This window comes from Prionailurus viverrinus, chromosome C1 (assembly GCF_022837055.1).
Source record: "Prionailurus viverrinus isolate Anna chromosome C1, UM_Priviv_1.0, whole genome shotgun sequence".
NCBI lineage: Eukaryota > Metazoa > Chordata > Mammalia > Carnivora > Felidae > Prionailurus > Prionailurus viverrinus.
In genome coordinates, this window is record NC_062568.1 from 57,281,692 (window position 1) to 57,298,338 (window position 16,647).

General features: G+C 36.2%; 1 protein-coding gene across 1 annotated transcript in view; it reads left to right on the forward strand.

Moving 5' to 3' along the window:
• Positions 1 to 15,319, forward strand: part of TLK1 (tousled like kinase 1) — a 150,395-nt gene extending 135,076 nt beyond the window's left edge. Inside the window, exons 15-21 of the mRNA XM_047870347.1 lie at positions 1,970 to 2,061; positions 2,146 to 2,235; positions 2,635 to 2,804; positions 3,085 to 3,220; positions 6,051 to 6,162; positions 6,965 to 7,072; positions 13,555 to 15,319. Of these exons, the coding sequence (XP_047726303.1) occupies positions 1,970 to 2,061; positions 2,146 to 2,235; positions 2,635 to 2,804; positions 3,085 to 3,220; positions 6,051 to 6,162; positions 6,965 to 7,072; positions 13,555 to 13,731 (885 nt within the window). The 3' untranslated portion in view covers positions 13,732 to 15,319. The remainder of the gene's footprint in view (positions 1 to 1,969; positions 2,062 to 2,145; positions 2,236 to 2,634; positions 2,805 to 3,084; positions 3,221 to 6,050; positions 6,163 to 6,964; positions 7,073 to 13,554) is intronic.
• Positions 15,320 to 16,647: the final 1,328 nt, after the last annotated feature.

Sequence of the window (16,647 nt, forward strand, 5' to 3'; positions counted from 1 at the left end):
ACATTAGCCTATGGGAAGGGTATACTATACTCCCCTAATCTTGAGAGAAAGATGTATCATATATCAGTCAAATATATATTGATAACTTTTATTAGTGTACTTAAAATTTTATTCTCTTCTATTATCCTTTATGCTTTTTTGCATTCTTTCACATGAGCTTCTTTTACTTTTATCCTTTTCTATTTCTTTAAACTTTTAATATTGTAATTAGTTCATGTTTAACATTTTATATGCTCTACCCTATTTAATCCTCTCAACAACCCAAACTTTACAAATGAGACTAAGGCTAAGAAGCTATTAGCACAAAGTTCTATAGTTGATGAGTTCTTTTTTTTTTAATGCTTATTTTTGAGAGAAAGAATGTGGGCAGGAGAGGGGCAGAGAGAGTAGAGAGAGACAGAATCCGAAACAGGCTCCAGGCTCTGAGCTGTCAGCACAGAACCCGATGTGGGGCTCGAACTCATGGACTGTGAGATCATGACCTGAGCTAAAGTCAGACACTTAACCCGCTGAGCCACCAGGTGCCCCGTATAGTTGATGAGTTCTGCCTCCGAAGTGGATATTCTTAACTACTGCATCCTATATTATTTCTGATCTCAGGCTTATGTGACAAGCAGTTTGTGTTTCCTGTTTATTCTTAGGTTAAGTTGATGGGGGTGTGGGGAGTAGGGACTGGGGACCTTCATTCTTATAAATATGTACCTTTTAAGTGTTTATTTATGTATTTTACATTGATTTATTTTTGATAGAGACAGAGCACAAGTGGGGGAGGGGCAGAGAGAGAAAGAGACACAGAATTCGAAGCAGGCTCCAAGCTGTCAGCACAGAGCCCGATGTGGGGCTCAAATTCACAAACCGCGAGATCATGATCCGAGCCGAAGTTGGGTGCCCAACCAACTGAGCCACCCAGGCGCCCTTAAGTGTTTTGTTGTTTTGTTTTTTTTTTTTTTTAAGGGATACCTTCAGGGGCACCCAGGTGGCTCAGTCGGTTAAGTGCTTGACTTCAGCTCAGGTCATGATCTCGTGGTTTGTGAGTTCAAGCCCCACATCAGGCTCTGTGCTGACAGCTCGGAGCCTGGAGCCTGCCTCTGATTCTGTGACTCCCTCTGTCTCTGCACCTCCCACGCTCACTGTCTGTCTCTCTCAAAAATGAATATTTTTTTAAAAGTTTTTAATAAAGGGACACCTTTATGTATAAATCACAACAGAACCTAAATTAGTAGATCTCTCTTTGATGACATTCAAGTGTGTTTTTTTTTAATTTATAAATTACCCAAGACCTTAAAAGAATACTAATCATTCTTAATTTTTTTATGTAAGAATTAGGCTGATGATTTGAACAAACCAGTATAAGAACCTTTTTTTTAAGACAACCAGTGAAAATTGAAGACAAGTTGGGTATTAGAAGAGATTTTAAGAAATTATTGATGTAGTTAGGTGTGATAAAATGATATGTGGTATGGTTATGGTTATGTTTGAACAGTTTCATAATCAAAGTTTATAATTTTTTAAACAGTTGGAAATTGTTAGGAACCTGTTTATTTTTAAAGAAGTGGGGAGTTGCTAGAAAAAGGTAGAGGAAAAAGGTTTGCTTTGTCCGGCCCATAAAAAACACACTATAGCCATCTGTTCTGTTGGCTGCTTACTGCTACTGCCAGTAGAGAGGAGCCAGATCCATGTGTAAAGAAAGAAAACAATAACTTTGTTTTATCTTGATTCAATATATTGGTACTTACGAACTTGAATATGAAAATTCACATTAAAGTTTTCTCTGATGTAGTATGATGGAATTTGTATCTTGTTTCCAGTAATAAATGTGTCATAGAACTATATATAATCATAGTTCAAAAACTGTAGTGTACGTTCTAATTCCATATTACTGCAAAAATCATCACCAAAAAATTTGTAAAAATCTCTTCAGCTATTCAGTTGATCTTTGGTCCTAACTTTACTATGCCTTGAATTCTAGGCTTTTGACCTTTATGAACAAAGATATGCTGCTGTGAAGATCCATCAGCTTAATAAAAGCTGGAGGGATGAGAAGAAGGAAAACTACCACAAGTAAATATTAATACTTTCTGGTTTGTATCAAGTGAAAGTACATTTAATAGTCATGGAGAATGAATATACTCTCTTTTCTCATAGACATGCCTGCAGAGAATATAGAATACATAAAGAACTGGATCACCCTAGGATAGTTAAACTCTATGATTATTTCTCCTTGGATACAGATACGTAAGTGAATATAAGGATTTAGGTTTTTTTGGTTTTTTTTGTTTTTAATTTTTTTTTCAACGTTTTTTATTTATTTTTGGGACAGAGGGAGACAGCATGAACGGGGGAGGGGCAGAGAGAGAGAGGGAGACACAGAATCAGAAACAGGCTCCAGGCTCTGAGCCATCAGCCCAGAGCCCGACGCGGGGCTCGAACTCCCGGACCGCGAGATCGTGACCTGGCTGAAGTCGGACGCTTAACCGACTGCGCCACCCAGGCGCCCCAGCCAAGGATTTAGTTTTTAAGAGAAACTGTTTGCTTTTTTGCTTTCCCTATTCTGTTATGATATACACTTCATTTCTCCACTGTGATAATTATTGGGTGATATTTTAAGTCTAATTTTTTTTCTCTTCATTGTAGGTTTTGTACAGTGTTAGAATACTGTGAAGGCAATGACTTGGATTTCTATCTGAAGCAACATAAATTAATGTCAGAGAAGGAAGCTAGGTCTATTGTAATGCAAATTGTAAATGCACTAAGATATCTCAATGAAATCAAACCCCCTATTATACATTATGATCTTAAGCCAGGTAATTAATAAAATTTGTCAAAATAATTTTATTTTTTTAAACTTTAAAGACTGTGGTTTTTATTTATTAAGTTATCTGCAAATATGCTTTGTGGTTTAGCTTTTTACAAAAAACTCCGTGGAATACTAGAAGAATTTAAAATGTTTATTGTGTTACCACATTTTAAAATTATAATTTGTTTACATTTTTAACTATGTATTTTTAAATATCTGTTTGTTGCCCACAAGTCAGCATCTATGTGTCATTGAAAAAAAAAAAAAACCTTATATTTTGTTCTTAGGAAACATTCTTCTGGTAGATGGCACAGCATGTGGAGAAATCAAAATCACTGATTTTGGTCTATCTAAGATTATGGATGATGATAGCTATGGTGTAGATGGAATGGATCTAACTTCTCAAGGGGCAGGCACTTACTGGTAAATGTATAATTTATCTTGAATTGAAATTGTGTAGACTACTTTTTGTGAGAGTTTAGTTTTTATGTTCATGTATTTTGGAGATTACTGTGGTGAGGGGGTACTAATACGAAGTTTGAGTCAAGAGGGAGATTCCTGTCATCAGCCTTCTTTTCTCATCTGCTCTTAACTATAAATATGAGGTAAGTGAAGGGAGAATGACTTGGCATCAGTGAGTGACTTCAGTATCTACCAGCCAGAAACGCCTCACATAGAAAATCACGGATTTTCTTTCTGTATATTCAAGTGATGTTTATCATGAGTAAAAATACTTACGTGAATATAACAACATAACTATTACAAGCAATAGTCATAAGCATGAAGCCCTCATTGTAGAAGTTTTTTGGTTTTTGTTGAAGATGAAGATTGCATTGATCTTACAATGGGAAAGAAGTTTAGCATATTCTTGGTCTTTGGACTTGACTCTCAGAAATCCCTTTTAATAACTTCATATGTATAAACTCTGGATAGAACTATAGATTCATAGATCTAAGTCTAAATGAGTGTCATTCCCTTCAGAGTACCAAGGTGTTGACAAAAATCACTTCTCAGTGAATTTTCAAACTTCTGGTCAAATGCACCAAAGTGGAGAACATAAGACTTACAAGATTTCAAAACAAACTTCGTTTAGCAAAAGGAGTAAAATTTTAATTGGAGAGAGAACTGTACACAACTTCATCGAACAGGATGGAGACTAGTTTCTAGAACAGTCTTCACACAGCCTGGGCACATAATAACCAGTTCCACAGGATGCCGCCGGTCTGTGTGAACTTGACTTTCCCTATATTCTTCTAAAACCATTTTACTCTCAAATTCTGCTTGTACCATTTTCTAGGAATATGAGTAAGATAGTAGGTCATGGATTTTTCTTCCATATTTAAAGAAAATTATCAAATTAGTAACCCCCTAAAAGTTAGTATCCTCAATCAGCAGTCTTTAGAGTTGCAGCATCGAGTCTCCTTTATAGAACCCTGGATTCTGTGGACGACAGCTTGACGTAGTAGATTTAGACAGTTCTAAATAATAGATCGTCCTTCCTCTGCAGAGTTTCCTGCTATGTTGTTTCCCTCGCACTCTGGCTTTGCTAGTGGAGGTCTGGGCAAGGAGATTTACCTCTGACAGGAGGGCTGGAGTATTTCCATGTAGTAACCTGGAATGTATTTCCCATAGAAACGTTTTTAAAAATGGTTTTAAGTTTCTTAGCTGTGTGTTTGGTAAACTGGGATGTTCTCTACAGTCTTTTACAATACATATATATAGTACTTTCACAAATTACATCTCACCCCCAGAAATGTATAAACTGTTTGTCAGTTACCAGTTAGAAGAAAATCAGTTTTGTCCCCCCTTTCCTCTCAGGCCTCAAATGCAATTTTTCACTAAGTCCTGGTGGTCATTTCTCTCCAGCTTTGGGTCTCTCTCCCTACAATTTCTCTCTTTGGTTCTACCCTTTTGCCTCAAGAGACAGTGCAGCATAGTGTTTACAAGCCATTCTTGTTTCATAAATATACATAAAATACATATTTTTATCATAAAACAAGTCTGGCTTTTTACTTGATTTGGGGGGTAGAAAGGATTTACATTCCAAATAAATTATTGGTCATTTTTGTTGGTTCTTTTTCAAAAAGTTTTTTTTTTTTTTTAAGAAATCTATCCATTTCTGCTGAAATGTAAATGATTTTATCATAGTATAAAACTAAAGGAAAAAAAAAACTCCTTTCCAGGATTTTTTAAGTTTATCTAAATTTTAAGGTGGGAGATGCTTGCATCCCTGGTGGATTTTTTTACTTACAATCTAAGGTGTGACAAATTTATTTTTACTTTTCCTTTATATAAAATTATGAACTTAAAAATAGAAAATAGTATTTTTGAATTCTTAACATATTTCAGATGCTGCTGTGTTCAAAAACTACACATTGAGTAATAAGAGCTCCTTGAGCTCTGCTCACAGTTTAGTGGGATTTTAGTTTAATGCCATAATAGAGGTACCATAACATCTGCTGGTTACGTAGAGAGGGAGCAAAGCTCAGCCTGGAGGAAACAGAGAAGGCTTATGAAGGTCCAGTGGCTCTTAAAAGAGAGAAGGTACTCACCAAATGGAGTGGTCAGGGAAGGCATTAGAGATTCATATTAAGCATAGGAAGGTGGTGGGTAGTGGGGGGGGGTGGATGCAGCAGAGGGCATTGTTGGGGAACCAAGTGAATTGTTTTTGCCTAGCCAGTTTGAGGAGGTGTGGGAATGAAGGAGAAGAGGGAGTGCAGATTTTGGAAATTTAAGTTGCTTCTAGATTAGATGGGTCTGTGTGTACCAACAAGAGCTAGGAGGTCTTAATCTGGTGGTTCATGATGTTGCAGTTTTTTAAACAGAAGAACCACGTGGTCAGATAGGCGCTTTAGGAAGAGAATTGTCTACGGTTTGAACTCAGGTGAAAGGGCATGGGAGAGCATTTATTATTGCTTGCTCAAATTAGAACATTGTAATTTCTAATGATTATATATATATTGTCTACAGAAATGAAAGATTTGTTAGTATATATAATACGTATACATAATATGTGTATATTGCAGACTTCATCACAAAGTTGTAGGTTTTGACTCTAGAGTCAGATAACACAAGGATGTAAATGCTTCAAAAGTTTTGGTCATTTTCATTGATAAAAGTCCTAAGGTTTTATGTATAGATGACAGGAGTGTTCTGGGTATTCTAAATGTACACTGAGAAGGCTTTAAGTTACAGATTCTTAACAGTATCCTTTCCTGTTTTCTACCCTCCCCACCCCCCAAAAAAACTATAGGTATTTACCTCCTGAGTGTTTTGTGGTTGGAAAAGAACCACCAAAGATTTCCAACAAGGTTGATGTATGGTCAGTTGGAGTCATCTTCTTTCAGTGTCTTTATGGTAGAAAGGTAAGTTAAAGTATGCAGGATTGTGCTGTGTGGAGATAAGTTGAATTTCCTTTTTAAATGCAAAGTTTAACTAACTTCAAGTGAGTGTAGACCCTTCTAAGGAAAGCCAGGCAGCTTACTTAAGTTGCTTTTGGCATCCCTACTCACCTCCCCCCCCTTTTTTTTTTTAAAGTAAAAGAAGCTATCTGTTAATAGTGCTAACATTTTCTGCTATTTAGGGATATTGGAAAGTGGAAAACACTTTTCATTCTCCATTCTCTCTATTTGCTCACATTGTCTCCCCTCCTCCTACTCAGTTTAGCTTTCTCAGGGAAACTTCATCAAACTTAGCCTTAATTCTTTCCAAACCTCTCTTTATATTGAAGTCAGAACTGTGAGCTGCCACAGACACTTTCCCATCCCTGAGTTGTCATTGAAGGGAGTGTATTGTGATCAGGTATTTTATTCTTTGGAATTTTCACAGATGTTTTCACTGCTTCTTACTCCTCTAATCGTATTTCAATTTTTTGACCAGTCATAATTTTGATTTCTTTTTATATTTTTATCTTGATTATATTGTAACAGCATTATTTTCTGTGCTTATTCACAACGTTTAAGCTATGTGGAGGATTGATTAGATGGGTTTACTCAGCCTGCTCTCAGAACCTTGTTTTAAGAAAATGCATCCCAAGTTCCAAATAACGGAGGACAGGATTTTTTAGAATACAAATCATTTGTATCTTGGGGATTCACTGATAATTACTCTTAGAAATTTCTCACAAAATATTTAAACATTTTATTCTTTTTTTTTTTTTTTTTAAAGCCATTTGGTCACAATCAATCTCAACAAGACATTCTTCAAGAAAATACAATATTAAAAGCCACAGAAGTCCAGTTCCCTGTAAAACCAGTTGTAAGCAGTGAAGCAAAGGTATTAAATTTATGTAAATAGGTTTTGTGAAGTAATTCTTTTCATAAATTGTGCTTAAAACAAAGTACAATTGACTTTTGAACCACACAGGTCTACTTAATGTGGATTTTCTTCAGTAAACAGTACAATACTATAAATGTATTTTATGATTTTAACATTTTCTTTTCTCTAATTTTTTATTGACAGAATACAGCATTTAATATTGTATAACCTACAGCATATATATTACTCAACTGTTTGTTGTTGGTAAGGCTTCCAGTCAACACTAGACTATTTGTAGTTACATTTTTGGGCATTTAAGTTATATTTGGATTTTCAGTTGTGCCCCTAACCCCCACATTGTTCAAGGGTCAACTGTACTTACAAGTAAAGTAAAAGGGATCACTACCACAGTGAAATCTGTCCCGTTGGGACTGGTTATTTGCTCTGGAAAATTGTTTCTTCGGTCTTTGGTTTTGATAGTTTTCAAGACCCAAATACAGTCCCTGATTCTTTGATCACACCAGCTTGCTTTGTGGAGAGCAAGGGAAAATCACAAACTTATGTTAATACTGAAGTATTTTAAGTGTATAAGAAGTAATAAAAGTAGTAATAACTACCATTTATTTAGTGCTTGTGTGCCAAGCATTGTGTTGATACTTTATCTATTAACAACCTTATGAGGTGTAGATCAGTTTCTTGTTATTCCCATTGTATAAAGTAGGAGGCCAGCTAAGCCATCGTAGAAGTACTTTGCCCAGAAGCAAACTAGCTAGTAAGTAGGAGAGCTGTGGACCAAAGTATTCACTTACGCTAGACTCCAGAATTCACTGTTGACCGTATGCCACCCTACAGTAGCTGTGGGAAAAGCCTGACCTCTTCATCACCTGTGTTTCCATGTAGCGGTCTGTGAATCTGTAATAGTGGCTTCCTGTAGTTCTAATCCATATGTCTGTGTGGTAACACAGAATAGCCATTTCTAATTAATAGAATGTTTACGGTACTTACATCTTCCCACCTTCATCCTGTTGGCCTTTCACATTTGTATTTTCACTCCTGCTTTGTTACCCTTCTCACAAAGCTCATTTCTCTGTGAGCCCTGTTGGCATCTTTTCCTTTTTAAAACCTATGAAATTGCTGAGAAAAAAAACACATGAAGTTCCCATTTTTTCTGGTGTGAGTAGTCTAGGCCATAAGGATAATTCATAAACAGGCATTATATAGTTTCTTAGAATATAGATAAAATACTGCTAGATGTTACCATTCATTGAGGTCATAGTGACCTTCATAACTGAAGATGTACTTACTAGGGTTTTTTTGGACTCTGTGCTTTTTGGAACCGTCTTGTATTTCATTTTGTCTGTTACATCTTAACTGGTGCTTTAGCAAGTTATTTGGATGACTCTTAGAAGATAATTCATTATGCTTCAGAATAAGAACATCACGTATTTTTCATAAGGTAAATATGTCTCCTTTAAAAGGAACCTGACAATGTTGGCATCTAAATTCTGCCTTCATGAGAACAGAAACTAAATGAATCAACCGGCAGAAATGACCAGGCATGAGTGTAGTGTGCCAAAAAGAAGTCCCATTTGACGATCCCTGAGTCTAGCCTTAGGCTCTTCCTAGGCTCCCCCACCTCAGATCTGGGATGGGGAAGATCACATTGTTTTTTGTGGGGTTTTGCATGTGTTCTTTTTCAGATCTCATCCTTACAGAGTACACCTTTACCAAGTACCTCCACTGACCTGGTGTGGGCATCTGAAGTACATTTTCTCCTTGTAGACTTCCTAACCTTGCTGTCAGCAGCTTTTCATCTTCTAAAACTCTGCCTTGAACCTATCAGTCACTCTTGATATTTTTTTCTCCATGTTGGGTTTCAGTGACCACTCAGAAAATGATTAAGACCTAAGGATTCGGAAAAAATTTTAGTAAATATTAGCTAATACCCAAGGTATAATGATGAGAAAAGCTAGGTTTTGTTTTTAAAGAAAAAAAAATTACTTATAATGAATTTCAAACTGAGAAGGTGCAGAATACTTTTTAAGGTGATTAAGCTTTGATTTTAAAGTTATGTCTCTTGTAGTTTCCCTACAAATGCTTTAATTCATGAATGTATCTGGAAGTTGGGAATTTCAAGACAAGCTGCTAAAGTTATTTCTGGTGTCAGGATTAAAAGGAAACAATCAGTTATCCCTTGAGAATGTTTTATCTGTTGCAAAAATTGGATGAATCTCTCAAATATAGTACTGAGTGAAAGAAGCCAGGCAAAAGAGAACATAAGCTATAATTCCACTTAAATAAAGTTCAGAACAACCAAAACTCAACTACAGTATTAGAAGTCAGGAAAGAGATTATTGTGGACAGAGCCAGTGCCTGGAAAGGGGCACGAAGAGACTAGAGGTTCTGGTAAAGTTCTTTGTCTTGTTCTGGTTGCCAGTTACGTAGATTTGCTTTGTGCTATACACTCAGGATTTGTGTACTGTCTTGTAAATGTTAGATTTCTTTAAAAAATAAAAGGCCATTTTGAAGGACAATATATAAAACCAGTTTGAGAAGGAAAAACAGATACGGATTATATTCCATTAGTTTTTTCAAAAGTGTACTGATACATGATATTAACCTAAGAAACAAACCCCAATAGAAGTATCACTTCAGCATTCCCTTCATCTAAAGAAAGATGTTTAAAAAGGAAAGAAATATGACAAAAAGCGGCATCATACCCTGTGGCCAGAATAAACTGATTGGAAGGAGGGTGAGAGGAGTCTTTCAGCAGAAGAAAAATTCTAGGAGTTTACAATTGTATAAGGAAAAATGCAGCAGCTTTCCATATTCAACATAGTATTTGGAAGTTCTTGCCAGAGCAAGTAGGCAAGAAACAGAAATAAAAGGCATCCAATTTGGAAAGGAAGAAGAAAAAAGGTCACTATTTGCAGAAGACAATATATATATAGAAAACCCTAAATAGACTGCACCCAAAACTAATAAAAAAATTCAGTAAAGTTGCAGGATATAAAGATCAGTACGCAAAAATCTATTGGATTTCTGTACACTAGTAACAGAAATTAAGAGAACTGTCCCATTTACAGTTGCATCAAAAAGAAAATTAGGAATAAATTTAGCCAAGGAATTGAAGGATGTGTATGCTGAAAACTTATAAAACATTGATGAAAGGAATTGAAAACAATACAGATAAATGGAAAGATACTCTGTGCTCATGAATTAGAATATTAAAAAGTCCTTACTACCCAAAGCAATCTGAAAACTGAATGTACTCCCTATGAAAATTCCAATGGCATTTTTCACACAATCCACACAACAGACTCCACAATCCTAAAATTTGTACGGAACCACAGAAGAACCCTGGATAGCCAAAGAACAAAGCTGAAGGCATTAAACTGCTTGATTTTGAACTATATTTCAAAGCTGTAGCAATCAAAACAGTATGATATTGGCATAAAAAAGGGAAAAATCAGTGGAACAGAATAGAGCCCAGAAGTAAACCCATGCATAGATGATTAATTTATGACAAAAGAGCCAAGACTATACAGTATAGAAAGGACAGTTTCTTCAATAAATGATATTGTGAGAAGTGGAGCACTGTCTTACACCATACACGAGAATAAACTAAAAATGGATGAGAGTCTCGAATGGAAGAAAACACAGCCAGTAAGCTCCTTGACATCAGCCTTGGTGAGAATTTGTGGATCTGACACCAAAAGCAAAGGCAGCAAAAGCAAAAATAGACAAGTGGGAGTACATCAAATGAAAAACCTTCTACATAGCAAAGGATTCGACAAAATGAAAAGGCAGCCTACCAAATGGGAGAAAATATTTGCAAATCATAGCTGATACGGGGTGAATATCCAAAATATGTACAGAGCTTGTACAACTCAATAGCAGAAAATAATCTGATTGCCCTGAGCAGAGTATCTGAATAGACACTTTTCCAAAGAAGACATATAGCTAACAGATACACAGAAAGGTGCTCATCATCACTAATCAGGGAAGTGCAGATCAAAACCACAGTGAGATATCCTGTCATACCTGTTATAATGGCTGTTAGAAAGGCAAGAAACAAGTATTGGCAAGGATGTGGAGAACAGGGAACCCTTGTGCACAGTTTGGTGGGAATGTAAATTGGTATGGCCACTGTGGAAAATAGTATGGAATTTTATCAAAAAATTAAAAATACAATTTCCATGTGATCATGTAATTCTACTTCTGGGTATTTATCCACAGAAAAGGAAAACACAAATTGGAAAATACACCTGCACCTCTGTGTTCACTGCAGCATTATTTACAGTAGCCAAGACATGAAAACAACATAGTGGCTGAACATGTGTGTATGTGTGTGTGTATATGTATATATACATGCACACACACACATTTACAGGATATTACTCAGCCATGAGAAGGAAGGAAGATCTCACCAGTTGCAACAACATGGATGGACCTTAAATGCATTATGCTAAATAAGTGAGATAAGTCAGAGAAAGACAAATACCATCTAATCGCACTTGTATATGGAATCATACTAAAAAAAAAAAAAAAATCCAAGCTCATGGATACAAAGAACAGACTGGTGGGAAGCAGGGAGTAGGGGGTGAGCAGAATAAGCGATGAGGGTAGGGTCAAAGCTTCCAGTTACAGAATAAGTCATGGGGATTCACTCATATGAGGAATTTAAGATACAAAACAGAAGATACAAGGCACCTGAGTGGCTCAGTCAGTTAAGTGACTGACTTCCGCTCAGGTCATGATCTCACGGTTCATGAGTTTGAGCCCCGATTCGGGCTCTGTGCTGACAGCTCAGAGCCTGGAGCCCCCTTTAGATTCTGTGTCTCCCTCTCTCTCTCCCCCTCCCCATTCATGCTCTCTCAAAAATAAAATGTTAAAAAATTTTTTAAAGATACAAAACAGATGAACATAAGGGAAGGGAAGCAAAAATAAGGGAGAGGGGACAGCATAAGAGACTCTTAAATATAGAGAACAAAGGGTTGGTTGTGGGAGGGTGGATGGGCTAAATGGGTAAGGGGCATTAAGGAATCTACTTCTGAAATCATTGTTGCACTATATGTTAACTCATTTGGATGTAAATTAAAAAATTAAGTCATGGGGATGTAATGTACAGTATAGTGACTATAATTAATAACACTATATATTTGAAAGTTGCTATGAGAATAGATTTTAAATTTATCAAATGAAAGAAAAATGGGCTCCTGGGCGGCCCAGTCAGTTAAGCATCCATCTCTTGATTTCAGCTTAGGTCATGATCTCAGCGTTTATGAAGTGAAGCTCTGCATCAGGCTCCGTGCTGACAGTGTGGAGCCTGCTTGGTATTCTCTCTCTCCCTTTCTCTCTGCCACCCCCCCCCCCACCCCCAACTCATGCTGGCTTGCTCACTCTCACTCTCTGAAAGTAAATAAACTTAAAGAACAGTTGTAACTTTGGTGATGGATGTTAACTAGTTACATTGTGCTGGTCATTTTGCAATATACAAATATCGAATTATTAGGTTGCACACTAAAAACTAATATGTTATAGATCAGTCAGTTATACTTCAGTTTTTAAAAATAATTGTCATCCAGCAATTCCACTTTTAGGTATATGCCCCCCCTCCCCCATAGGCAAGGATCAAATAGATATTTATATACCGTTGCTCACAGCAGCATTATTCACAGTAGTCAAAAGGAAGAAACAATGCAAATGTCAGTCAACAGATAAATAGATAAATACAATGTGGTAATTGCATGGAATGGAGTATTCAGCCTTAAAAAGAAATGAAATTCTGATGCATGTTACAACATGGAGAACTCTTAAGCGTTATGGTAAGGGAAATAAGCCTTACACAAAAGGACAAATCTTACTCTGCTTGTAGAATAGTGGTTACCAAGTGCTGGGGGAAGGAGGAGTGGGGAGTTCTTGTTTAATGGATACAGAATTTTGACTTCTGCTTTGGATGTTGGATAAGTTTTGGATGATGAAAATGTTCTGGACATGGTCAATCTTGATGTTTCACAACATGAATGTACTTAAAATGCCACTGAATTAACTGCATATCCAAAAGGAATTAAAATGCTAATTTTTGTTCTAGCTGTAAATTTTTTTAAAAATGAGATGCATCTTTCCAACAGGAAGTTTAAACGGTAGCAATTATCATTTAGACTAAAGTGAACCACTAAGGATGAATTGAGTTGAATTTGAAGAATTTTATTGCTACAGAATTTTAAAGATTTGAATACTAATGAAATGAAATATATTTATTAAATGTGTTCATCCTTCTGTAGGATGATTAGAAGGGGCAAAAATTGGGGCACCTGGGTGGCTCAGTCAGTTGAGTGTCCATGATCTCACAATTCTTTAGCTCAAGCCCCACATCAGGCTTACTACTGTCAGCACGGAGCCCATTTCAGATCCTCTGTCCCCCTCTCTCTGCCCCTCCCCCCAAAATACATTTTTTTAAAAACAAAAATTTTAACTTCTGAATTTTTTTTTTTAAGGCCTTTATAAGACGCTGTTTGGCCTACCGAAAAGAAGATCGGTTTGATGTGCACCAACTGGCAAATGACCCATACCTTCTCCCGCACATGAGAAGATCAAATTCTTCAGGAAACTTACACATGGCTGGCCTCACAGCATCCCCCACACCCCCTTCTTCAAGCATAATTACTTATTGATTTTCCTCCAAAATTGGCATGGTATCTTTGAATTGCTTCCAGATACACACTTAGAGTTTGAGAGCATTTGATTGTTTTTGTTTCCTTTTTCACACAGACATGGTTGTTTGTGAACTGAAGTTCTTCATAGCGTCATTTGTATGAGAGTGGATCATGGACAATGAATAAAGTGTACACTTTGTAACCTTAAGCAGTGAAAGATGACTGCCTGTTGCACAGAAACAGGAATACCATACTAAGGAGAAAAATCGTTGTTTGGGGGAACACTGTAAATAACGTTTATAATACTTAAATACATTTGGTTGTTACTAGAGAGTTCTAATATGAAGGGTAGTTTTTCATTATTTAAAAACACACGGAAAAAATATTTCTAACACAAGAACTATAGTGCCTGGATACATTCTTCAGCATTCAGCAGTTAACCTGCTGAAACCAAAGTAAGAACTGAATGGCAGTGACAGTTGTGTTTTGTAGTAGTAGAATGTGAGAGTTAGCATCTTTGGACAAAGTTAGACTTTGTCACTTGCCTATTCTGGCTTTTACCAAGTTGTACCTCGGAGTCACATGTCCGTTCCCCACCCCACACACACTAGTCATGTTAACGGGAGAGCTGTTATTTCTAGATACTTTACACCTTTGACAAAATGAGCTGCTTGTTTTGAAATCAGTTGAATTCGCTAAATTGCATTATCTCTGGTGTTTTCAACATGTTAGAATTAAGATTATTTTCCCTTTATCACCAGGCCTTGTTCATAAACAAGTGATAGTATGTGACCAAATGTGGACCAGACCAGTTCTATGCAGGATAATGATAAAGTTCCCTTCTAGCTCTATTGTAAATTGTTGTACAGATGTTGTATTTCAATTACCAAGTTTCAGCAGCTTATTCTTGTACAAATGTTTAAAAATACGGCTTTTCTAATTGGATATTGTATTTTTTTTAAGTCTTCTTGAAGGCGCTTTAATTGCTGCTAAATGACGTTGCTTCTTTGCTAAAAAATTTAATGACCTCTTTAAAGGTGCAAGTTGACTGTACATCATAGAGAGATATTAAAGGTTGGCATTCATTAACAATCAAGGCATGTAAAAATGATCCTTCTTGGACATATTAGGGTTCACTAAATCAGTTTCTTGGGTTCTAGGGCTGTGGAGCACATAGATACTAGATTTATAAATTGTTCATGTTTATCCTACATTTCTAGAAGGTTCTTATCAGCAAGGTGGGATGATGGTCCCATAAACAAGTTTCTTGTGGTTTGTACAGATTTGTTAAAATGTGAACATTTTCTAACTGCCTTGTATGGTAGAAACCATTATTTTTCAGGATGTTGTATTTTACTCCTGTAAGAATTATTTGTCACATTCATAATGCTGATACTTACATGTAAGTTGTCCATGTTGCGGAAAAAGGAGGTGATACCACAGATTCTCCTTAATATTGTACAGTTAAACTGTGGCTCTTATTTCTCATGTTGCAAGCCATTTTGTTTTTTCATTGTACATATAGACACATTGTCTCTTTAAGATGCTGCTGAAATTGTAGAGAATGTAGCCAAAACAGTAATAAACAGTGACAATTAAAATTTAAGGACTATGAAAATTACATTTGAAGGGAGCTTTCAAGACTTAGGATATTAACTGACTTGGCTCCTTAAGAATCAGCTCAGTAAATTCTTTAAGTATACTTCAAGTATCGAGTGCTTCAAGCTGTTTAAGCAAATCTAATAATCATTATCAAGGCTAGTCCTGGGTAAGTAACATTTAGCACCATGAGGAGTGGCCTAAGGGCTACTGTACCTGTTCTTCCATAGATTAAGAGAGAAATCTTATTTTTAAAAAATACTGATACGGTAACAGAATGTTAGCATTCATTGAGTGCTTTAGATGCTGCCTGCAGATTTTTCAGTTTTGTTGAGTTTTCATCTTTCCAAATCATAAAGTATTGTCTTCACATAGTAATTGTCACTTAAAGTCCTGAATTAAAAGAAAATGCCTGGTTTTCTAAGTTTTAGTGAGATGCTAACACTAGGTCGAATAAGTGGTATGGACTAGATCACTGCGTTATCATACTATTTTCAAGTGAGTGAAAATGCCTCGTAGTGTGGAAATGCAGGAAAACAAGCCATGAAATGACACTGCTTCCCCGACCTGAGTTTAGGTAGTCATTTGGAGTCAAAGATGAATCAACTTATATGCCATCTCTTCCTAAAGTATTTCCCAACAAATGCTACAGCTTTTGGGTCATATGCCAGTAACCCAGCAGGTATAGGATGGCTAACAGAGCCAAACTGAATCATTTACTGTTACCTTCATATGGGATATTGGTAACTATCACTAAATAATTTCAGTCTATGGCTCTAATATCTTTTGAAGCATACATTGTTGCCTGATCTACAGAATTCTGTCCTTAGAATTAAAGCATGTCTTTTTTCCCTAAGACAAAGCCAAGGTCTCCCATCAGGAGTCAGCAATGATACAAGGTAAAATGTATAGTTTCTGCATATAATTTAAAAACCTTTCTTTGATATGAATTAGCTTTATTTAGTATATGCATGTGGAGAGGAAGTATAGAAACCACCCTAATCTAAATTGGGAGTTGCGTAGATTTTTGGTTTTTGTCTTTCAAAAATAAAGTCAGGTTTGTTTCCTTACTGACCACCATCCCCTTCTAAAAACAAAAACCAAAAAAAACTCAGTTTAAATGTACATCAAATGTGACTGTATATTCTACAAATACCTCATTACATGAAGCCAAAATGGTGGAGAGTTTCAGCGAAACATTTAAAGAGTATATTGTTTGTTTTGCTGTTCATTACTTATTAAATACAATGTTAACATATGTTATTAGCTATGTTTTAGTGCTAATGTAGACAGCAGTTCTTTTAAGAATTTAGTTACTACATTGCTGTTTGAAAT